Here is a 26,125-nt window from a genome sequence, read left to right as displayed (position 1 = left end):
TTTTTTGGAGCCTGGGAATTCTAAGGGCAGCATTTGTCCAAAAATAATTATAATCACATCATCATCATCCTTTGGCATAATATTTAACAACTCCACATATCTTTAGATAAATGTAAATGCAAATTGCTTCTCTACGGATAACATCTATTCTTAAAAACAATACAATGATTCCGGATGGTGAAATTACAAATCATGTTTATTTTCCTTTTTAAATTTTTCTCTGTTTTCCAAATCTTCTAAAATGAGTATATATTACATTTTGAAACAGAAAAAAAAAAAACAATAAATATTACTTTCAATGCAATGAAAGAACTGAACAAAAGACAGGTGTTTTGACCTAGATAGGAATTAAACCATTTTACAAAACAAAAATAAAAGATTCATCTTCCTATAAATTGTATAAAGGGTATCCTTTTCATTAACATGGATTAAAACACTTTCAACAAAATCCACCAGGTGGAGCAAATACACAGCAATAAAAAAAAAGTCCCAGAATTTTTTCATCATTTTTTTTTTTTTTACCTCTAACAAACTCTCCCCTTCTATCTCTCCACATTCAGTTTATCAAAAGCTATGCACACGCACTAAATTTGCCACATTTGTAAACAAATTCAAATGCACTCAAAAACGATTTTTAGCTACCATGGGTTCCATTACAAATTTTCATTCCAAAACTGCTTTATTTGTTCAAATAATACCCAGCGCAGTATATCTGCTTTTTCACCAAGGTAAATTTTTTAATCAATGTTTTGCTCTGACCTACTGGCTTTCATCATGCATGCCCCTTCCCCACACAAACCAGGCAGAATAGAATTTAATGCTGTATATTCTTAAATACACTGAATAGTGGTTAAAACCTATAGACCTCAGCTCAATTCCTTTACTCTGTATGGAAATTTAACTTCTCACTCTGACTCTTCATTATGTGTATTCTTAACTGTATACACCGAAATCTTATTAAACTTTGAGAATACTGTGACTTTTTTACTCATTATATCACAATGTCCTGTCTTCATTCCTGACACAGCCCATAGTTACCAACAGAATACGGTTTTTTCCCTTCTTTTTTCTAGAGGTATTCACCTCCTCCCATTTTCTTCTTCCACAGATCCACTTTTTTCTTGCCATTTCACTCCACACTTACTGAGCACACTCGGCGCCAGGCACCAACCCCACTTTCTTGTTCGCATTTTCTTCTGTAATTCCTGACGCCACCTGCAAACCACAACTTTCTCCATTCGCTTTTCAGAGTCCTCCAAGCTTTTCTCACATTATACACTCTCCGCTGCCAAGGCTTAATGCTACAAATAACACTAATATTACTCACATTCAAGAAAGCTCCAGTGCGGACAGAACTACCAAGAAGTTAGAGCTGGAAAGCGGGGTACCCCGCGTCTATCACGTGGAGGAGGACACCAGTGAAGAACACTGCCTGTGGCTTAAAATATACTTATATATTTTCTTTTTTCCTATTTATATGGATGTGGAAAAGAGAAATGCTCTGAAAGAAATGCACCAGGCTGATACATAAATAAACACGCACATGCCCGAGGGTACACATTAACACTTCCGGCAGAGCTGTTTATGCTGGTGCATAACAGACCACGGTGAGGCCACCTCCCTCACAAGATGCACGGGGCTAATCCAATTATTTAAATGATCATATACTTTTCACTGGCGTGGGATATAAATACATAAAATATTGACATTACCTCCATAAGTACAGTGCGAAAAGGAAGTTTTTAGAATCATCCCTACCAAACTCTTCCCTTGCAAAGGCGATTCCTTTCTTCTTTGCAAAGAATGGAATCAATTCCCTGGAGCTGTGCTGGTGCACAAGGCAAAGACACACGCTGCCCTCTTTATCTACCCATAGCTCCCATTAGCATTAATGACACGCACGTATGTGTATCAGAAGGGTAAATGCCCTTAAGTCTGCATGACAGAATCTGCATGAAGTAGTTGGAAAAACCAAATCACTGAACATGTAGTCACACTTTCCCCTCCCTTTGCAGGAAACCCCACCGCCGCCACCACCTCTGCTCCCCCACCCACCGTGCGGACATTTCATCAGCCCACATGTGGATAAAGAACCTGCTGGATTTCCTCTTGGTAAGATAACATCTTGTTATACTCTGGGGATCTCCCGAATAGCTCCATCTCCAAGCATTCCTAAGAATATTTATCCTATACTATCCTCAAATTGGCCACACATCGCTGTCCAAATATTATTTGTCGGCCACCCCCAGCTTCATCAAAGGGTGTGGCTCTTCCCACAGCAAATGCTCAAGTCCATGTTCAAGTTCCAAGGACGGAAAAAAAAAACAAAAACACCCAACCTTAAAAGTTCTATCACCTTTGCTTAAAGATGAACTGTTCTCGTGGACAGATTAAGGTTCTAAAACTGCCTCATCAAAACAACCTCTGAAACTACTAGTTCCACACTGAGCTACTCCTGAGTCTGACCTAAAAGGGCAACTCACAGAGGACACGCTATAACAGGAATTAGGAAAACAAGAACCCATTAACTAAGCCCAGTTCTCCCCTGGTTAATATCTGTTGCCGTTGACAGAGACAATGTTTCAGAGCAAGGCCAGAGCGTAAAATGAAAGAGCCAGATTTTTAAATTCGTTTAAAAAAAAAAAAAATTAAGTGTATCTGTCAGTGTAGTCCAGAAGGAGAGAGCCGGGACACAGCACTGGCAGGAACCTCAAATTCCTGACCAAACCCTCTTCCACACAATGCCTCCAGAAAGAAAGGAACCCAGGGCGGGAGCCAGCCTGACGCTGGCGGACAGACAGGGCTGGCCTTGCAGGATGTCAGAACGCCAGGCGGCTGCAAGAGATACTGGGTGTTCACACACTCTCAGGCTGACTGTTTTGCTCTTCAGGTAATTAAACAAGGAAGCAGGGCTCTGGGTATGAGCCTGACCCTGAAGCTGGGGCTCCATGGTTCTGCATATCAACTTCCGCAAGAACTGCCCGGGGCATCAACAGAACATTCTCCTCTCACTCTCTCTCGTTTCCTTCTCCACCTCTTCCTAAAGCTGACCCAGAAACAAATCCTCCCTACAAAAACATCCATAGAAAGGTCTGAGTCTATTTGTAATAAAAACCTCTGTGCTGTTGCTGTTCCCGGTCACTACCCACCCCCCCCAATTTTAAAAAGCCAAAAATTAACCTAATGCAGGAACTCCGTAAAAATTTATATATAACAAATCAGTGCAAAACACTGCTGTCTTAATTAAGATGGGTTATTCAAAGAAAATAATACCCAAATAATAACCCTGTTTTCTTTAGCCTGTGTGCTTGATTAAAGTGTAAATCTGCAAATTCAAAAAAAAAAAAGCTCCCCAAGAAATGATTTTGATAGTCCGGTTCACAAATTAAACATTTGTTGTGTTGTACAATTAATATTGTTATTTTCAGTTTTGGTAATGGGCATTATGGCAAGTAAATACCACCTATGATCTGGTTTAGTATGTTTCTTCAAAAATCTCATTTAAACAAAACTATATTTGTATACAAAGAAAGTCACCATTAAAAATCAGGAATATAAAAAATATCCCTCAAAAGAAATGAAAGTGGTACACTTACACAAACACACACACACATACACACACACATTAAGCAATGATTAGAATCACATAAATAATATATTCTTCCTTCATCTCAAAATCCATAGAGTAAAATATTGGCTGAAAGAGACAGAGACCAAAGGAGAGAGGAATACAAAAGCATGCCTGCTTGTCTGTGTTCAACACAAAGAACATTAAATGAAAACAACTGGCATGCTGCCAAATTCCTATAGAGGCAAAGAGATTCAAATAAATTGATTTCACGCATCACACTGACCTGGGATCAGTGTGCAGTGTTACAATAAGCTCAAAGCTCCATGTGGGGTAAAGCCCATTAATGCTATCAGACCCCTCAAACATGACCAAGAAAAACTAAAAATAAATGCAGAAGCTCTCAAAAACCAGCAATTTTACTTGAGAAAATAACTTTCCTCTTTTCCTAATAAAGATAACCAATATTTAAGGGTGCACAGCACCATTTAAATCAACTTTAAAAAAAAAATCACCCTTTTCTAAAATACAAATGTAGCTACTGAGACCCATACAGTATCTACAAATTGGAACTGTATCAGTATGTCACCCCATGATATGAACACAAATACACACCACCCTGCAACAGAAGTTTCTTCTGTCATAATTGTCTCCCACGCTATTCCCCTTGCATTTTTAAGACAGCTAATGGATCTTTTTTAATTATTATTTATGACGACTACTGGACCCTTCTTAGTATTTTCCTTTAGTGGCTTCTAAGAGCAAGCACTCCCCAGCTGTCCTAAATCCGCCCACCCCTCACAAAGGCAAGCATTACAGGAGACCAACTTCAAACCAGATTCTAGAGGACCAGGCGTTATGCCTATTTTGGATATGCTTCAAAACACTGGGGGGAAACATAGCAGCGTTTTGCCTTTACCAGCTTCTACCCAAGCTGGTGGCTGTCCCCTCGGCATCATTCCCACTTCCCTGCTCCCCCGCCCCCCACAGATCTGTCTCCTCACGACCCTCCCCCCACCCCCCCCACCACCACAAACTCAACACACAGACCAGACTCTCTGGCGCCACCTCAGGCCATTCTCACTTAGAGCCCCGACTGTTCAACTTCACATAGTTCTTTACTTTTCCTGTCTCCAAATTACAACCCCAGGAACCCAATGGATTCCAGGTGTTTGCAAATTTAAAGTATATGATTTCTGTTCTTCTTTACTTCTTAGGTCAACTTGAGTCTGAACCTTCTATTTCTATATACCCATTACCATTACAAAAAGGAAGGAAAAAAACTAGAAGAAAAAGTGGCAATGCCACATAAAAAATAAAAAAAACCCAATAGCTATCCCAACAGTTATAAAATATATAAAATACATATAAATACTGTCTGTGTGTGTGTACACTCATCATTTTTTTAAGGATGTATGCACACACATGGATAGAAAGGACAGAAAGAACTCAGCATGGAGTCTGATAACTGATGCTATCCATTCAGTATTTGCATAGAATAACAAAATGCATTAAGTCATTTTAAAAATGTGTGTCTTTGTCATGCATTTTTGCTTTCAATATGGACCTTCCATGCTGCCAAGGTGCAAAGCCAGCGGGTCCCAGACAGAGCCCACGCAACAAGAAGAGGCTATGACTGTAATGGGCTGGGGGAGGGTGAAGACCAGGACCCTCTGGATCTGCAACATACGTTCAAGTTTTTCAACCCAACAGCCTTTGCAATTTGTAATCTGCACCTTAGGTGATTTTATCATATTATTAAGAGCCCCCAAATAGACACATGAGGCAAAAAATGGTTATATCCTCTTTTAAAACAAGTGCTTTCTTCTGATGGAAGATGAAAAGGAACAAATTCCCCAGCAGGGGTTGCTGGTGGTGTTGTTGTTACTATTATTATTACTAGTTTCCTTTAAGACATGGACACCTTTCTTTCTATTTTTAGACTTCAGAAGTCTAATCAACCCAGATGTGAGTTCACAAAAAATTAATTTTTAGTAACAACAGTACATGAGGAACAGAGCGGAGAGATGGCTCGACTACTTAATACAACTGAATTCCTTGCCTTCTCTCTTGACTGTCTGTCTCTCACTAATTACTGGAAAAGATCATCCTAAGATGAAGAATGAAAGGGGATGGGAATGAAAGGAAGAGAAACACAGAGGAACTAAATCACCATTTAGGCTACCTCAAAGGATTCTGTAATTACATGGAAAATGATTTCATTTTCTATGGTCTTTCGAAAACAAAAACAAAAACACCCTCATTTGCCAACACCTTCTTGGAAACTTACAGAACAAGCCAATAAGTATTTGTAGGAATTCCAAGAGTAGATACTGTGGGGTGGGCACCAGCAGTGATACTTGCAGAACCATGGCCACAAATGGTAAATATTTTGCTACCTCTCTTTTCCATGTAGTCAGTCAGGCAGGCAGTCAAAGAACTTCAAACATCCCTTCCCAATCACTCGAGTGCCAACCAGTATTACACAACATCTGTGTTAACTCTCAACTTTTTCCTGGCACCGTTTATCTTTAATCGTCTGCGCTTCTGCACAAGCCCACTAACCCGAAAACTGAGCTGGCTACAGGAGGCATCAACTCTCTGGAACCCATAATTCAGGGTTCTCCTTAATTTTGAAATGTTGCAGGCTTTAAGAAGTCTCTTGCCAAATGGTAATAACATACTTAGTTGAGAGTTGCTGTTTTCCTATAGTTAGATTTTTTTTTTTTTTTTTAATGTGCCCATGGACATGAATTCTGCTTAGGAAGTAACATTCACCTAAAAGTTAAAAAAAAAAAAAAAATCCAAATCAATCAGAAGAAATAATAAATTGAAAAGCACTTTCTTCCCCCTCTTTAGTCAACAAACTGTTTCAGAAAACACCATCTCAAGTTACAATAAACACAGAAATCATGGCATAGCTTTTACTCTTTAACTCCAAGTATTGCTCAGCTTATAACAGATGTATTATGAAACATGGCAAGAAGCACTGCAACAAGAAGAGGGTGGGAAAGAAATTTGGTACTTGATCATTTGAGATCTTCAGACCCAAAGCTATCAAATAAGGGCTCCCACAGCCAGGCTGATAGATCCCCACCCAATCCCACACCCAAAGACTTCAAAGACATTTTTTTAAAAATACAGAATACAAATTCTTTATTAACAGGCACTAGAAGAAATAAAAAGAAAAAATCTCACAATTATAATTTATTGGGAAAACAATAATTTTTTTTTTTAAGTAAATGGCAAAATCAAAATATTTGTCTGTTCCTTACCTTGACAATATTCAAAGTTCCCTTTTTTCCGGCAGTCACCTATTACTAAACTCAGTGCTCTCCAAGTGTTTCTTTTGACAGATATCATTCTCCACCAATCGCTCTGCTAATTTCCTCTCTCCTTTTCTGACTGGGACAGATATTATGTTCACCAGCCCAGAGATCAATCTTTTCTATTGACAACAACAAAGGGAAAAAAAATGCATATATCACAACCAGTCTGAAGTATCACACCCGTCCACTTACACGATAATACTAGACCAGTTTTGTTTTGTTTGTATTAAGAAACAGACACAAACTCTTCTAAATTTTCGAAGAATCCGAGACAATCCCCATGTTCTCAGTTCCTATAAGGACATGCTCTAAAGGACTCTTAATTCTCCAGTCATCTGACTCAAAGCTAGACACATTCTGAACCTGACAACTCCTTTTCCTTTAAATTGGTTTAAAACATATGTACATCAACACCTTAAAAGAATGCGTTAGCTTTTACCTTGTTCAAAAAAAAATTAAATAATCTGTCAGCTATTACGTTTTCTTTAGAAAATGCTTTGAAACATTACGTGCTTATTTTATTGTATGGAATTTTACATGCAAAATAAATTCTATTTCAAAACAAAGTAGTATCCATAGTGCTTCACCATTCTGAAATTTAAACATTGCCATTATTAGCTAAAAGAGTCTAAAACAACTACTAATAGTCACAAATAATCTATGGAGTCAACTAGTTTTAAAATACTAGTAACAACAATTACTGGTGAATCATCTTACCAAATCAACAAACTTCTTCTACTTTCTCTTTTTCTCTAAAGAAATCCAAATGTTCTCATTTTTCCTGCTAGATTTGGCAGCTTTAGAATTCATTCATTCATCCATTCTCAAATATTTATTGAGTGCCTATTACTCACTCACTATTACTACCACGACTATGTGTAGAAAAAGGTATCACTATTTAATTCTTACAATTTATGAACTATAACTCAAGCACAATCATATGCACATAAGGGAGGAACTCAGTAAATGTAAAGGAATAAAGATTTATAAAAGCAGTCTCAAAAAGTATTACTAAAGCTGTTGCTATTATTTTTTTTTTTTTTTTTTTTTTTTTTTTTTTTTTTTTTTAAGATTTTTTATTTATTTGCAAGAGAGAGAATGAGAGACAGAGAGCATGAGAGGGAGGAGGGTCAGAGGGAGAAGCAGACTCCCTGCTGAGCAGGGAGCCCGATGCGGGACTCGATCCCGGGACTCCAGGATCATGACCTGAGCCGAAGGCAGTCGCTTAACCAACTGAGCCACCCAGGCGCCCTGTTGCTATTATTTTTTTAAGGAGCCAAAGTACTCCCTAGAAATTAAAATTGGTGAATATACTCTGATGTATATAAACAAGCAAATTTTACTTAAAAAATAAATAAAAAATCAATGTCCTTTATAGGCCACATTATGATTCTGTATCGTGCAATCAGTTGTTCCTTATTTCTTATGGTAAAAATTAAATAAACATTTAGGAAAAATACAGTACTAGACATTTCTTAGTTGAGATTGCCTTGAGACTCAGCAAAGATTACTAAAGACAATCAGCTGAAACTTGGCAAACATTTAGTTTACCAGGTAACCTAATAAATGATAAAGCAAAAATTTCAGTAAGAAAATGACCAAAATACATGGATATGTGTACACGTATGTAAACAGTCAAATACCAGAGGTGAGGTGGGGTGCAAGGGAGGGAGACTGGAAGTAAATACATCTAGATGTCAAATGATTATTTCTGGAAGATGGAAATAGGGGTAATTTTCTACACAATCCTATTTCCAGTGTTTCTATACTAAGGTAAAAACATTTTATAAATAGAGAATAAACAAATATTATGCAGAAAAGGAGAAAATAGAAATTTTTTTCGATGCAATGATATTTTGTAATATTTTGTGCTTCAGCAACCACCAACAAAAGACATCAGAGAAACCGATAAAAGTGGATCATGCCAGGGTGGGCCATAGTTAGTATCTCCACTGAACAAATGAAAGAGGCAAAGCACATACAAATCCCCTAGAGTCTGTTTCTTCCTTTTCATGGCTGCTAAATAGTGCCTAATGTCTAGATTTATTAATAAAAAAGGTGTAGAAGATCTCAGTTTTGAGACACATAAAATTACAATTTGGATATACTTCCTTTGAAAGATAAATTTCTCAATTATAAATGATCCCCCCTCCCCCATGCAGAATATATTGTTTCACTTTTTAATTTGTGTCTATTTTATAATCAGAGCATGCTGAAGTGCATGGAGAAAAGTTGGCAGGAAGGTAGTGTTACAAAATATTTTAAATGTGCATGTTTATAAATTCTTAAATGTTAACATGGCATAGAAATACACATTCAAATAATATACAATAGGAACCTAAAGTTACCCATGAGGATTTTCCCCACTTAACTAGTTTACATATGAAACACTGTATCACAATCAATAGAGTGACCCCCCCCTCAAAAAAAAACAGAAGCTAATATTTAATTTTTTTTAAATAATGACTTTGGAGTATTAAGTTTGTGTTTTATACATCCAACACATTCCAAAATGAAATAATAATAAGTAATGGTACTGAACACTATAAAATATATACCCAGATAGCGGTGATACATAACCCACACTAAAGTCTGTATCCCCCCACAAATGACAGTAAAATGTCTCTCTCTTTAATAATTGCTTTGTTCAGATCCTCAGCTCTCCAATTTGTTAAACACCATGATGAGGGGAACATACACCGAGAAAAGTTTAAAAGCTAAACTCCACCAAGGGTAGAATGCCTCAAACAATTTGTAGTTCTACAAGAGTGTTATTAAAAAGGCTCAACATGTTGTATTACCATGGAAATTGTGGAAAACATACATTCCCAAACAAATATTACTTTTTCTCAATGGTATGAAGTAATGAAAACCACATGTGTAAATCTGCGATCCGTGCAGTAGTTCAAGCTGCCGCTAATAGAAAATACAGAAAGTGAACTCTGCTATATAAAGGATTCTTGTTACAGAAATATAATGTGAAAACCAGATGCAGGCAGAAAACCTTAATCACAGATGGGAATGTAATCACTGGCATACAGAATACTTTTTTGATCAATCTTAACCATATGCGCAATGTATTTATTTTCTAAGGAATGCAATAACTTGAGAGAACCTTCTATTTGAATTCAGTTAACCTCATATTTATAATGCTTTTATCTTACTCCCCCATCCCTTCAATGTGTACACAGAGCCAAGGTTTTAAAAGGAAGAGTTGCTAGCCTTGGCAAATCATTCTTGTATCAGTTTATCTTTCAAAAATTTAATAGGATGTAAAGACTACACACATCAGAATCAACCTCAAAAGAGACCAAGTGCAGTCCCCCATTACGGAGTTTCTCAGTCCCCGCCAGGAATCCCTCTGCTGCCTAAACACATTTCTCTAGAGAATCAGGTCAACATTTGGGGTAATTTTTCCTTTGGTCAATAATATGCATATAGTTATTCCACAAATGAACCTTTTTAAACACACTTCTTTATCAACCTGGATCGAATCAGACCTTAACTTTTCTCTTTCCTTTCATAAAAACATTTTATAGCAATAAAGACTGCTCCATTACATTAATAAAAATACAATTAGTTTTGTATACCGAGGGGAACCATCACAAAAGGAACCTGTTACATCATATCTGACTTAGAAAATATTATCTTAATAAGTACAGTCCCTGACACTAGATTGGAGCTTACCTTTGTCAAAGCCTCCATGATCTCATCTGTAGGACAATCCTCCTGCATCCCCCTGATCCGAAGTAGTGAACCAAGCACCATGTATGCCACACTTTACGACGACACTCAATTTCCAAAAGGAAGTGACTGGGATGTTATGTTATTTAGGTGTCCCTCATCATAGGTCACATAAACTCAACTTCAATATCCCAGTTACACAAGCTTCCTTAAGCTTCCATGACAAACTCATCCAGATTCTCCTCCTCTCTCCTAACTACTCATCCCCTGATACACCCACAGAAACACACAGTCCTCAGTCTTGTGCCATTCAGGTATTCAAGACCCTCCATAATTTGGCACTAACCTACATTTTCAGCCTCTGTTCCAACCATGCCCTTCCAGGATGGAGCTCTTTGCTGGATAACACCCACCCCCCCCCCCCCATAGAATGCATCATCTCATCTTTATGGCTTTGTCCATCAACCTCAGGCCTCTTCCTGAGACTGACTGTTGCATGCCCAGCTCCTTCTCAGACTCAGGTTTCATTCAAGTATAACCTTCTCAGAGATGATTTTCCAGCCACCCAAAACAAAGTCTCACCAACACCACCAGCATCCTCAACATTCTAACACTGATGTTCAACTGTCATCATTGTATTTAACACCATGTGGAATAACCTTATTAACATCTTTATTGTCTGTCTCCCTCCCCCATCCCTAAACTGTGAGCTCTAAGAGAGCGGTGGTCTTGTCTGTTTTGCTCATGACTCTATCCCCCATACTTAAAACTGTATCTGGCACATAGTAGTAGCCCAAAGAAAAAGAATAAAACAAATGAAATCCACCTACTGAAATGCTATAAAGCCCGACTCAATCACTGTGGTCTTCATAGACCGTTCCCTGACCACTCCTGGGTCCATGATCACTTTCTCTTCTTTAAATTGATGGCATTTAGATCCAAATCAGGCTGGGCAGCCTTTCCCTGCCAGACATTGTTCACCCAAGCCCCTTCCCACCAGTACTGTACATACCTAGGCCTATATGGGAATCACCCAGGGCATCCTGGGTTGTGAGGGACACCATGATTAAGAACTGCAGCCTAAGTCCACACAACCTACAGGAGTAAACGCACTGCAGTGGTTTTTACACATAGCCTCATCTCCTAACTGTGTTTAGCAACTGAGTTTCCTGTTGTAAGAAAATGATCTCACCTTAGTCTCTCTCGTTATGCCTTCAGACCTACCCTGATGCACTTTACTCATTCTACTACAAGGGCCACGAGGGAAGGGGACCATGTTTATTCAACGGTCTTCATACCCAGCGCCTAGCACAGTGCCTGGCTCACAGAAGGTATGCACTCAGCCGATACTGAATAAATGATAATCAAATACTATCTAGTCTTTCTTCAAGCCCTTTTCTCTAACAGTGATAAAGCATTATTTTAGAATCCTTAAAATACTACTTTATGGAATAAATTAATCAGAAGGCAGGTGACCAATCTATGATTTGTTTTTAGGGTCAAATCGGCAATGCAAGATGACCCATGAGTTAACCAACCAGGGAATTTTAAATAGTAGGAAGCTCTTAAATACCTCCTCTGTTACTGATATAATTTAATTTCCAATAAAACAAAATATCCTAAAATGACTGTGGCCTACACATACTAACCACTTAGGAGCCCACTGCATGCATGTTCTGGCGGGCTGGAATCTCAGCTTTTATACTTACTTATCAACTATTTAACCTTGGACAAGTCACTCAACCTCTCTAAACTCCAGATGTAAATCTAAAGTAGAATAGTAATACCTAACTTACCAGGATGATATGAAGATAAGAGAGAATACTTATAAAGTGCCTATCTTAGGGCCCCTAGTGCAAGCACTGTTTTATCCCATGGGCTCAGAACCTATCATTTGATAGTAGAAAGCTGGTAATGCCTATTTTAATATTATGGTTTAAAGCATTAAAATAAAAGCATTAGATCACTACTCAAAAATGACCTAGTACAATAATTTTTCCTTTTTGAAAGTCACTACTGTATGAATAGTGATAAAAATATTTATGATCAGTCAACAGTTACAAAATATGTGGAACTAAACCACAGGTCCTAAAACATTTTGCAGTAAAAAGGAAAAAATACCACAAACTAATGTTTTGTGATTTAATTTTTTTTTTAACTCCTCTAATTTCATCTGTGGAAGATCATCTCTGGGGGATAAGAGAAGAGAGAATCAATTATTTCCAAAGAGTGATTTCTCCAAATAAAGGCATCTATTCCATGCTGGCAACTTTCACGTGAAAGAAAAATGAAACTTAGAAAAGTGTCTGCGTTCATGGTAGATGGTCACACATCGCAGAAAGGAGGTCTACAATTGTCCTGCGGCAGACATGGTCTGGTTGCTGCCACTCCTCATCAGCTAACATCTCTCTCTCTCTCTCCTTCTTCCCCCTCTTTTCTGCCTACCACGCCCCCCACCCTGCCTCAGAAACTTAAAAAACTGTGGTATTTTTTGGGGCGCCTGGGTGGCTCAGTTGGTTAAGCGACTGCCTTCGGCTCAGGTCATGATCCTGGAGTCCCGGGATCGAGTCCCGCATCGCTTCTCCCTCTGGCCCTCCCCCCTCTCATGTGCTCGCTCTCTCTCTCTCTCTCATTCTCTCTAATAAATAATCTTTAAAAAAAACAACTGTGGTATTTTTTATACTCTAAACAGTAACTTTTCTAAGTGTAGTAACAAGTCTTGATAATTCTCCATTTTAACTTTAGTATAATTCCCACCTGCAGTCTGTGTGGTTGGCCCTGTTCATGGGGGAAATTCCTAGGTGGTAGGATTTGAAGACTTCAGGAGAGCGGTACTGAGTTCTAGAACAGAGAAGCCTGGGAGTCAGAGAACCTAGGTCGGGACTTTGCCCCAGCACTCAAGCAGAGTGACCTCTGGCAAGCGACGAAGCCTCTCCAAGTGATTTACAAAAAGAGTTCCCTTCCAGGTGAAGTTTAATTGAGACAATATGTGAACCTCACTCCAAGAAGACCTCCAATATGCCTCCTCCCCATGCATATCTGTCCGAAACTGCTCTACCACCTGCATTGAGAAACTGAAGTCTGCTCTTCTGAAATGATCTCCTCAAATGGAAATGTGAGCTGGAAGGAGAAAATGACTTTTCACTCACTTCCACATTCAGAGTCCCAGCATCATGGGGGCAACTGATCTGTCATACTCCCCAGTACTTTCCCCCTGGATCGAAGGCCAGTTCATCAAGCAGCAGAGAGGTTGGGGTCTCATACAATGACAGGGATCAGACCAGAAAACAGACCTGGGCCACCAAAGGACAGAAGACAGCCCCTGGCAACTAACGGATAACCTGGGGGCATCTGGGAAAGGAGAAGCTGGGAGCCACTAACACGGTTTTTAGCCCTGTTGGGCCCCTGATCAAAGAGACAGTTCCAGCTCATAAGTATGTCTATACACACAATATTTTCCTTACAATTTCAAGGGAGCTCATCTTTACAAAAAGCACATTTGTGAACTTCAGGGTAAAGAAGTAAAATAAAACAGGGAGAGATGTGCATATATGAATATGCAAGTGATCTGACCCCTTCACAGTTTGCCTGGAGCTGATGGTGCACCTGGGGTTCATTTTGTTTTGTTTTTGTTTTGTGGTTGCTGAAACTTACAAGGCAAACTATAGCAGCAATAAATTGTACATTCTATGATAAGAGAACACAATGAAAGGGAACATCAAACAGGGCCAGACTCTCCATTAAGTATTTGCTGAATGAAGGTGACAGAGCAGGAACATCCAGAGAGAAAAGAAGGTCCTACAGGGGGTTTCTAGAAGAGTGGTAGGCAGTTCCAGAGTGGTCAAGTCCGAGTCTAAGAATAAGAAAGACTTTATTAATGGTTATACTCCATACATATCACCTCATGGAATTCTCAGGACTGCCTTATGAGGTCATGCCATGATTATCCAGATGAGAATTATTTCCAGATGAACAGGGGGAGTAGAAGCAGATTAAACAAGTGGTACAGTACTTGGGAGTTAGGCCCCTTCCCCTCTACACTCCACACTGTCTTTGGCAGGGAAAAGAGAAGCATCACTTTGTCCCCAAAGGGCAGAGTCCCAGAACCAGTCAGTCCCAGCCTGATACAGGAGTCTCTAACTTTACAGTGAGTGAAACAGGTACAAGATTTACAAAAGGCTCAGAGGACCAAGGGGACATACAACAAGTCTCCTTCCAACCACCAAGACCCGGCCTCCACTTTCTTCCCCAAAGTAACTGCTACGGTCAGATGCTTGTACATATCTTCACAAGTAGAAATGTATGCATATTTTTCTGGACAAATGTAGCATACTGTACAAATTGTTCTGCTCCCTGCCTCTCCCATTTCACCATATATCTCAGGAATGATTCCATATCAACACATATAAATTGGTCTCTTTCTTTTAAACACTATAAAATGATTTTTATGCTGAGGTCCTTTTTTGACTGCCTATGATTAATTCTTATCAAGCACAACTGACAACAGAGAAAAACAGTCTTAAAACGTTCCATTCTGACAGATTTTATAACAAAACCACAAACTCCAAATTTGGTTAAATTTCAAAAAGTAAAAAAGAAAAAAAGGGGGGGAGGGGACACCTGGGTGGCTCACGGTTAAGCCTCTGACTCCTGATTGCAGCTCAGGTCATGATCTCAGAGTCCTGAGATCAAGCAGGCATCGGGCTCCCTGCTGGTCAGGGAGTCTGCTCCTCCCTCTTCCTCTCTCCCTCTACCCACCCCAATTTGTGCACGCGCATGCACTCTCCCTCTCTCTAAATAAATAAATTAAAACTTAAAAAAAAAAAAGATTCTCACCCTGTCCTTCTGCCCCTCCCCAATCAAATCAATCAATCAAGTGAAAAAGAACCATCAGGGTGTTCTCAAATTAAATGATACTGGACAAAACAAGGTGAAATACCCTGAAATAATATTATCTAGATGAAGGAGACCTAAAAGTCCCAAAACTGGTAGATTTTTGTTGTTGTTTTTTCAATAACTAAAATCCCTTAAATAGGGGAGATGATTAGCAAGCAACTTACTCCTTAAGATTTAATACTGTCCTTTAACATATAAAAGGGATTCCTTTACTTTTCTAATAGGAGGCCTCTATTTTTAAAAAATCATGGTCCCTTATATAGATAGTATTTTGTTTACTATGGGCCGATTGTAAAATAAATCAAAACAAGTTTCTAATAACTCAACATTTTTGTGCTTTTATTTTCATTTTTGTTCTTTTAAAGTATATTTGAAAAATGTCATTGCAATGAAAGTATCTGGTCTACAGACAACATTTGGGGTACCTCATGAATGACTGTGGGTTCAAAGGCCCCTTGAAATAACTCTCACACCCCCTCCCCACAAAGTCTGGGACACACTGGTTTATAAGCACACCTCAGCTCTTTCATTAGCTCCTCCTGACTCCTCACTCTCTGTTCCCTGCCTTCTCTCCTCTATATGATGTTAGGATTGAAAGAAGTTTCATAAATTATCCCGTAAATAGAAGTTCAGTGTCTGAAAAATGCAAAATAGTTAGGCTGCTCTGGTAGAAAGTTAAGGGTCAGACTCAGCCCACCTGACCACTTTCTATTCCCCCACCGTGGCCCAGAGGTACCTACAGAAAAGGGAGGAATCTCAGAACAGGTTAAAATTCATGCAAGAAGCTAAATCATATAAGGGAGCCACGTCCCAGAGAGATCAATAAAAGTCCTCCATGCAACAACTACTCTTTAAGGAACACCTACCACTTGACAGCCCTATCACCATTTTCCAAAGGTAGCTAGACCACAGGAATCCCTGGGGCAGGGATATACAAATGGGCTCTGAGGCTTCTTTCTGGAGGCTGTGCTTCTGAGTCACATGGGACTCTGGGTCTATGAGGAGTAGGGAAGCTGCTCCTTAAACATCCAAAGTGATTCTAAATTCTAGCAAGCTAGGGGCACCTGGGTGGCTCAGTTGGTTAAGCTTCCAACTCTTGATTTCTTCTTGGGTCTCAGGGTAGTGGGATGGAGCCTGACATCGGGCTCCGCGCTCACTGGGGAGTCTGCTTGAGATTCTCTCTCTGCTCCCCGCCCTCATGTGAGCTCACGTGCTCTCTCTCTCAAATAAATAAATAAATCTTTTAAAAAATAAATTAAAAAATTCTGGCAAGCCAAGTGCATTGGACACACACTCCAAGTTGTCAACTCTGCTTCCCTGAACTCACCCGTATATCCAAGTTCTAATTATTATTCCTTTGCAACACCTTTTACATCTGCCTCTCCCTTTCCCTCCCACAAACCCAATCCTGGTCATCCCGCTGCAGTATCTAAAACCTAAGCTGCTGCCACAAGCTTCCTGCTTGGCCTTGGCCTCCAGTCATCCCCCCATTCCGACCCATGTGACTGATCACAATCAAACCAACTCTTGAGAAACATGACTGTAATCGGGTCCATGGTTTCCCCTTGTCTAGCACAACTTTTTTCGTTTTTACCTTGGTTTTATTGAGATCTATTTCACCATGGTATCCTTTCTCCAAAAGAAGCCCAACTAGAAAATCTAATATATAAAGCAATTTGTCATAAAAGCAGAACTATTCTGGTTTCCCAGTGCTAAGACCAATGAACGGGTGTGAACCCAGGCCAGGCACCCCTCATGCCCAGTCCCACCCTGAGGGGTCCCATAGGACAGAGTTTTAAAAACTTCTGGCTGCCTCAGAAGATAAAGCTTAAATCAAAATGCTTCATATCCAAGACACTGAGCATCTTTCTGCTTATTTGCCAATAATCACCCATGGGTCCTTTTTGATACAGCCACATTCTTCAATTTACTCTCTCTCCAACCCCAATCACCCTACCCCAATAGTCCTCCAAAAGCCTCTTCCACATCTGGCTTTCTGCACTCCACATTTCTACTTTATAACTGCCCACAAGCCCATTACAATAACTTTACTTTGATAAATCCTGTCTTAAGACAAGCTGAAATTCCAACTCACTCCCCCCTCTAAAAATCTCATTTACTATACCATTTAATTGGTTAAGCCATTAAGCCTCACCTCACCAGCTTATGTAGCAATTTTATTTGTCCTGAGTGAGTTTATCATTCAGTGGGAATTAAGTACACACTGAATTAGATGTATACCCACTATACGTATACAGTATGTGTATATGCAAACCTACTACCTAGTCCATGTCTCCGTCTTAATACACTGCTTTACACATAGTAGGCATTCATTAAATATTTATTAATTTATTAATTTACTTCTGATGGACAGCCAAGAGTAAAAATTTTTCTTTCAGATACTCGAAAAAGGGTCATTACTAGTTCTACCCAAAGAGCATACGCTTTTCTTTAAAAATAGGAAAATTGGGTTTAATGGATTGTTCATTTTACTGCTCTTCATTTTTATTTTTCTATGATATTTTATACCCGCTCCCTCTAGCCAACTCAAAGCTTGCCTTGGACAACTCAGTGGAGACCGGTCACATTTACTTTCCATTTAAACCTGAACAGACCTACCTACCCTTATTTAAACAAAAGGATGTGAATTCATTGTCCACGTTAGTTTCCCATCAGAGGTCAAATGTGGATCTCATCTCTAAATAAATCTAGCTCGAGAGGAGAATGAAAATGTGTGACAGGTAGGCAAAGGGGTTAGGTGGGAAAGAATACTTGTCTGACACATGATAAAAGTTACAGAATCCTAACAGTCACTTAAAAAGAACACTTTCACGGGGAAGAAGGATTACTATGTCAGTCTGATAAACACCACAGTTCCAGTCCCAATATCATCTGCTGTTCTTCCCAGCTGTGTTTGCTCATCACTGTGTACATAACATATGCATAGATTCAGAAAATAAACTAGCAGTCTTTCATGACCTGTCTTACAGCTCACATCTTCCTAGATCCTGAGGTTAGGGAAAGGAAGACAGTGCATCTAGTTTTAACCATGGAGGCCAACCCACTTTCTAAGACGTTGTCTTTAGAGCACAACTTGCACCATGCTTGCGACATCCACTGGGGGATGACTTTCCAACTACTGATATTCTCTTTGCCACGGGATGTGCATTTGAAATGCTCTCTGCAATGCTGCTGTGCTGGTTCCCTGCCCCCCCAACTCCACACCAGCATCTGCAGCTACCATTCCCTATCTACTCTCCTAATATCTCTTGGATTTCCTCCTTGAGTATCACCAGGGGCACTCCCCAAAAGTCTAGTGGAAGAGACTTCCCAAACACTCTTTATAACAGCATCAGACAGCTAGTTTTCTCCCCGAGGGCTCTGCCCACTGCCTCTAGCTCATCCCTGCTCTGGCTTGGCTTCCTCTCATGTTATTAGTGCCTACCTAGCTCTTGAACTTTAGGCAAACCGCCATTCCATCTCAGGGGATCTTCTCTCTAATTTCTCTGATGCAATATTCAATCCAGTCAAGTTAGGTACCAACTAAGAGCTCACTGCATACATACTTTGAAGACACTCTCCTTGGTGGCAAAAAACAAACAAGAACCACTTCAATTTGGCCTCTCACGAACCTTGAATGCCAATGCACAAATCTTCTACAACCTATGAAGCAACAGTAATTCCTGTGGCTTCCATTTGTAATGACGGATGAAAATAACACTACTTCCAAGTCCTGCCAATTGCAGATAGTCCTAGTAAACAGCAGAAGTTTCTACTACCATCCTGGATGATGACAAGGTGCTCTCCTTGGTCAAATCAGAAATATAAGAATGTCACAGCCTCTAAGTTCTAAAGAAGTCCAGCTCCATGTCATTATTAACAATTTCACAAATTAGGATTAAACTTCCAAATAATGTCTAAATTGTGTACAAACTAAAGTATGAAATCAAAGTGTTACTGGTAATAATTGGGCTTTTAAAATCAATAGCAGACTACTTCTTCAGACAGTGCAATAGGACAATTTCAGTCTTTCTTAAGAACTGATTCCTCACCAATTGATAACGTGCCCTTATTCATTTAAATAAGCTGTTACTTACCAAGTTCTCTCCAAAAAATGGCTTAAAGAGGCCATTTTCTAAATTTCCAAGTGACTTAAGTCCAAACCTTGAGAGAATGGGGTAGGGCGAATGCCTAGGAAGCACAACCAATCGCCACCATGCTTTAGCTTCCAGTCCCTCACCCCTGCCCCCAAGCACAAGTTCACGTTGTCCAGCAACCATGAGATGAAAGCATAAAGGCTATTTTCCTTGAGCAAAACCTGAAATTTTTAGTTCCTTCTCTCCGCATAAACACGCTCATGCCTTCTCTATTCACCTTTTAAAAAGGTATAGTAATAATTAAAATTTCAGACAGTCATCGAAGATCCAGGATGGCTGTGGAAAAAATGGCTCCCTGTTCTCAATGCCACTTCTTTATAATGGAGAAGAGTAAGGAGATAATGATGTCCTATACTGGTTCTATTTTCCAGTCATATGGAGACTAGGAGCTCCCCCACCCCCCCAAGCTCAGAATTAAAAATTAAGGATTTTTTTTTTTCATTCACCTAACCATGGGACGTTCTTGAAAGCCTACTCCTAGCATCACACAAAGACTCATACATATGAGAGTTGAGAAACCTAAGGATCACTGAATCTGCCCTTCATTTGACTTGTGAAGAATTCACCAGAAGGGTGGCATGCATCCCGGGCCATGTAGCAAAATAGTGGCTGAACAGGAAAGGGAACCCCAGTTTCCCATTACTCTGGGGAATGTTTTACATTACATAACTACACCTCCAAGCTCCAAATGGTGCGGAAACCCTCTCCTCCCAAGAAATGACCAGGAAGTTGGACTTGGCTGAATTGGGAGATGCAGAGATCAAAATAACAGCATGACCGAGTTGAGGGACACTGGACAGAAGACAATTTGAGAGTGCCAAATGAGATCAATAAAGGGAATAGCCTGATTCCTCATGGCTTCAATGTAGGGCAGGAAGGTGGTATTCTGATGAGGGAATAGAATTTAGTAATGGAAAAGCCTGGATTAGGAGGTATTGAGGGATATAGACTGGCATACTCTTGGGTGTGTCCAAGGATGGCTGTCAGCTGTGATTCCTAGGCTGGGGCGAGAGCAAGAAGAAAACAATGGATGCACGGATCATGGCTGCTAAGGAGAATATTAAGCCAGGTATTCAGAAAACAAGCCTCTAATTATTTGAACTCAGGAACAAAGTAGGTAATTGAGTTGGGAACACAAGGAAATCTCAGTTTTCCATAGTGAGGCAAAAGGCCAAGCCAGGAGAGCAACTACATGCAGTCTGGGAAATGAAGTGAAACGCTGCTTTATAATTTACTTAAAAATCAGCAATGACAACGTAGGGGAGGGTGAACTCCAGGCTCATAGTAGGTCTCCAATATGTGTCAGTTCCTCTTCTCTCTCCCAAGACCAACAACTAGGTGGCAGCCCTTGAAAGCCCAGAGCACACTCAGAAGTGGTCTATGACCCAGCTGTTAAAAGATTAATGAATCTAGTCAATCACATTCCCTAAGGCACTTAGAGGTGCTGAGATTGTGGGACAAATGGGAAATTTTTCCATTTGTGTGCTCATTCAACAAGATCTATATTCTCAAGGCCCTAGTCACCCAAACAGTGATTTGCTTTAGAGATCCTGACCAATATGAAATCTCTAAAACAAACGCCTGCTTGATTCCCTCATGGATTGCATTGTGAGGTAATCTCAATTAGAACTATCAAAGTAGGGGGCGTTTAAAAGTAGGTCTCTTACAGTCCCGTGAAAAGGTTAGTGGTTCTCAGCGGCATTGATGGCTTGAACCTTCTTCAAACAGGAGGGTCTCGTGCCTTAAACCTCAACCATGGGGCATTACTGCATCAGTGGTTCTCCTATCAGAGCCTGGACATCACCCTTTAAAGCAGGAACATTTTGAAAAGAGTCGCAAGAGGCTCCCCCCGCCACCCACCGCCCCAGCCGCTGCCGCCTTATAAAGTACTGAGGCTTCAACACTGAACGCAGCTTCAGCACAAAACAACTCATTAGAAGATCACATCCCAAAATGATGGGGCTGTCTCTGTGAAATAAACTTTCCTTACACCGATCTGTGATTCGGCACCATTTCTCGAGAATGGCAGAGTACTTGGTGCTGTGTCTCTGAAAGATAAGCCAGCACAATATGCCACAATTAGGCTTCAAACTGGAAATTACGTTGTTTAAAAGCATTATTCGTTGGCTGGTCACATACATGGGATCACAGGTACACACACTCACTACTGTTCTTCAAACTACCACTTCTTTTCAGTTGGTGGTGCAGAAGACACATTGCATGTGTTAATATCCATCCTCCTCCTGTGTCCCAATGTCTGTCTTCCCCTTAATCCATCCTGGAGATACTCTGAGTTTAGCTGTGCAGAGTGCGTCTGGCCATTCAAGTGTGAAGCCACAAAGCTACATAGCCTCCAATTGATCCTAAGCGATGATCACGTCTCAACCTGGACAAATTACTACAGCCACAAGTCAACCCAACAGCAATTGTGGATAGAATCAATATTGAACCCAATCCAAATTTCATCAGTCTTCTTTCTACCTTAATTCTCTACGCCCAGTTTTACATGGGTAGCAATGCCATTCATTTCCTTATTAAAAGGATGAAGTATTATTTTTATTACGATTATTTAAGATGTGTTAGAGTTTTCTTCTTCATTAATACTAGATGATTTACAAAGAACTTGTCTTTCCTAGAAACGTCACTAGTAAAATGCATCCAATTTTTCTCTAATGTGGTGCTTTCCCTGTCCATAAAACTTATTTGATTAGCAGTACCATAGAAGCTAAGGCTTTTGTATGCAGGCACTCAAGCATAATTTAATCATTTTATTTAAGCATGAAAAAAAATTATTCTGAAAGCCCTGTTAGGTAAAATATCCCTGATTAGTTTAAACTTACATTTGCAGGTATATTAAAGGTGAAATAAATCACAGAACGCTCAGTATGCAACAGAATAGTGTTAACTTTGTTATAATAGTCAGCAGTAAGTTAAAAACTGTAGTATTAGAGAATGCAAGGAATAGCTATCTCGTTTTAAATAAGTACATTTAAACAAATTATTTAAAAATAAATTTTGCTTTGTGTGAACCCTTTTTATATTACCAGGATTGTCACCTATGGAAACCTCTTCCGTAGTCAAACAAGATGAGGTCCTAATTGCATAATACCATTTATCTGCTGAGGATAAAAGTGCCAACAAATGAAAATGCACATTAAGCAAGAGATTGTCAGAATAGAAAATTGTCTTTTTTTTATTTTTTTATTTTTTTTTGTTTTTTTGTTTTTAAATAACCCACTCACACTAACAAAAGACTGCAGTAGCTTCCAAATTATAGGCTGTTATTTTTAGTGGAAGTAGTTCAATATTCATATTGGAGCAGATGTAGCAGTTTAACAAAACAGCTCTTCAAATCCTGCACAAATTGAAAACAGGAAAACTGATTGCATTTTCTCTTATCACTTTCCTTTTCTGAATTGACACTTTTGGCCTTCTGAAAATTTACACATGGCTTTCATCTCAACAGCACCTGCTGATCAAATAGAAACCTAACATTTTCATGAAAATGGTATAAAGGACTAGTTTTGTTCTAAACACTGCAAAGGGCATCAGTTGCCTACTTGATGGCAACAATTGCTGTGTATAAAGCATATTCATAATAGTTTTATATTTTCATTAAACTTTTTAAAAAATATGTTAAGTCCCTTCTGGTTTTTTTTTTCCCCATACTCACTCTTGTATGACTCAAATTTCTTTGACTCAATTCTGCCTAATACTTACTTGTATTATGCAAAGACTATGCTAAATGTATAAAAGGGACGATTCTACTAAGAAGATAAGAACAATACTATTTTCTCTGCCTCTGCTTGGAATATACAGGTTTATTTTTACATATTACTGTCTATGCACGTCTATGGGCATAAAATATATACATCCCATTTTCGTTTTCCACCCACCAAAAGAAAACAAGAAACAAAAAAGTCAAAGTCAGGCTCTATTTTGGAAGGGGCCTTACACATTCTTTTTATCAAATGTAGCTTTAGCAGGTGCTTTAACATTTGACTACCCCGAACTGGGGAAGAACAGTTCTAACCCAAGCACAAGCTGGTAAACACCTAAATGATGTGACCAACCACTCCCTGTAGACACCTCTGGAGGAGGTAAAGATAAATCTTGAAAATGGGTATTCTTACATGTAACATGTGCAAGATTAATAGCTAGGATGCTTCTCAGACTTTTCAATAAAAGTGCTCCACATATTTCTCCGTAACATCCAATTCTGGGTAAAATTACAGATGCTCCTAAGACATGCTACCTGTCAGTTTCTTAGCCAAAAGAGCTCTACCCCTTCTGAAGGATTCTGGGCTGTCCGTTCCCATTCTGCCAGGGTGATAAGGTAACCTGAAGGCAGAAATGACATACAGTAATATATGTGCCACTCTGACCAGTTGGTCTGTGAATTTCAGTGTTTCATCATGCTCACTGAGGCAACAGCAAACCTGAAATGTCAATATGTTCAGTCAATGGAAGTGAAATAATGGGACTCTATTGTCTTACCCAATCGATCTGCCGCTGTCAACAAGGAAACATGCCCCCCACCCAGGCTTTAAACAAATTTTAATTAGGCTTTTAGTTACTGGATCATATTTACCTATGAAAACACCTATCTTAATGATGTGTACAAGGCAAACAATAATTTTTTTTCACTTTTATCCATTTTAAGAACATTACAAAGTTGACACTGTAATTTTTTGAAATACACTCATGAGTCAATAAAACATTTTTTTTTACTCTTCTTTTTTTAAACCCACTCCAAGGAAAAAATTCCGTGTTTCAAATCCAAAACACAACTCTATCCAACGGCGTCAGAATGATGTTTTTCTTCTCTAAACCATGTTGAAACCATACTATCAAATTGATTAACTGCATATTAAAAGTAGTCTTCATTTGCTTTTCTCACTCATTCAAGTACCACCGTTAGCATCAGTTCAACACCCATTCAAAACAAGTCACACAAAACCCAACACGAATGATCAATTCCAAAAGCCACTACCCTTTCTGCTCAGTTTATCAATCCGAAACATAAGGGGTAAATGAAACTCCTGTTAAAATAAGGGAGATGGTGCTGAGAAGAGCAGGGGGTGGGGGCTGAAGAGGAAAGAAGACATTTCAGTCAATTTCGCATAAGTTCAATGGCCCTTCCCTGCACCAGGAGAGAGACAGGCTCACCTTAAAATAAAAATTAAAATAAACTAATCAAGTTGTTAAGCAGCTTTTTCTCTCCCCTCTTCATCTAAAGGCTTCAGCGTTCAGTCAATAAATAATCTATTGTTCCCCCTTTATCGAGTCTCTTTAAACCTATTCAGACTGGCAAAACTAAACCCAATTAAAGATAAGGCCCTCCGGTAATCTCACCTCGGTGAGTCCTGTCTGGATAGCAGAGGTGATGGGAGATAGCGTCCAGGCCAGGACTGATGCCTCCTCCTCACCCCGCACAACAAAAGGCAGATTTCTCTTTCTCCCTCTGCTAATCTTTAAATGTAAATTCTCTCCACCAGCTAAGAGGAGCGACAGATAACATGTTACATCTTCACTTCTCCTGGTCTTATCGACTTCTGAATCATTTGGAAAGGGAGAGAGGGAAAGAGAAAAGCAGCTTCCCCACTCCCCCCACCCCCCCTCCCCACCCCTCCTTCCTCCCCGCTCGCCTCCCCTCCCCGTTCACGGAGATTACCTTCTGGCAAAGGAGCGCAGGAGAGGCGGCCGCAGCCGAGGCGGCACCCAGACCGCGGCTTTGTATTCATTAAACACACATCGGAGCTTATCAGAAGTAAAAGGCTTGTCAGGATGGCACATTGTGTGTGAGTGAGTGTGTGAGCGCAGGAGGGAGAGGAGAGAAGCCAACGTGCATCAGGGTGATTACAATATCAGCAGGGCCCAGATGGAGGCAGGAAAATAAACAGAGGGTGCGTGTGAGACGGAGCGCGAGAGGGAGGAAAAGTGGGAGAGGGAGAGAGGGAGAGAGGGAGAGGGAAGAGGCACAGGCTGCAGGGAAGAAACCGAAAGGGATGGAGGAGGTGGGGGCTCAGGCCCCAGGATGGGGGCAGCAAGTGGGCGCGAGGGACCCCAAAGCTGGCCGAGGGTTGCTTACATACCCCAAACTGCCCCTCCTCCAAGAAAAGGGGAGGAATCCAGACTAGCCAACCGCAGTTCCCCGTTCCAGGGCCAGACTGAACATTTTGGAGGTGCCGTCAAGGTCAGAAGGGATCAAGAGCTCCCTTTTTGGCAGAGCATAACAATGAGACATTCACCATCTCACCTCCAGCCGAATTGCCACAATTTGCAAAACAAACCCATTTGAGCCCTCACAGCTGTTGCGCAGTCTTCCAGACCAACCACGAGTGTTAGTTCTTGTTCCTCTCTTTTCTGGCCCCAATACTCTGAAATTCCACCCCTCCCCAACCCACATCAACAGATAGAAAATATCTTTCCCTGGGCTTGAAAGTGTCCCAGCAGAAGACTTGTGCTGCCAGCATCACTGTGATAAGAAG

General features: G+C 40.0%; 1 protein-coding gene across 1 annotated transcript in view; it reads right to left on the bottom strand.

Moving 5' to 3' along the window:
* RUNX1T1 (RUNX1 partner transcriptional co-repressor 1) overlaps window positions 1–25,665 on the bottom strand; it is a 132,011-nt gene extending 106,346 nt beyond the window's left edge. The window contains 2 exon segments of the mRNA XM_036081518.2: window positions 25,309–25,333; window positions 25,335–25,665. Of these exon segments, the coding sequence (XP_035937411.1) occupies window positions 25,309–25,333; window positions 25,335–25,430 (121 nt within the window). The 5' untranslated portion in view covers window positions 25,431–25,665.
* Window positions 25,666–26,125: the final 460 nt, after the last annotated feature.

This window comes from Halichoerus grypus, chromosome 5 (genome assembly GCF_964656455.1).
Source record: "Halichoerus grypus chromosome 5, mHalGry1.hap1.1, whole genome shotgun sequence".
In the NCBI taxonomy this organism is placed as follows: Eukaryota; Metazoa; Chordata; class Mammalia; order Carnivora; family Phocidae; genus Halichoerus; species Halichoerus grypus.
This window is presented reverse-complemented; position numbering and strand designations above follow the sequence as displayed.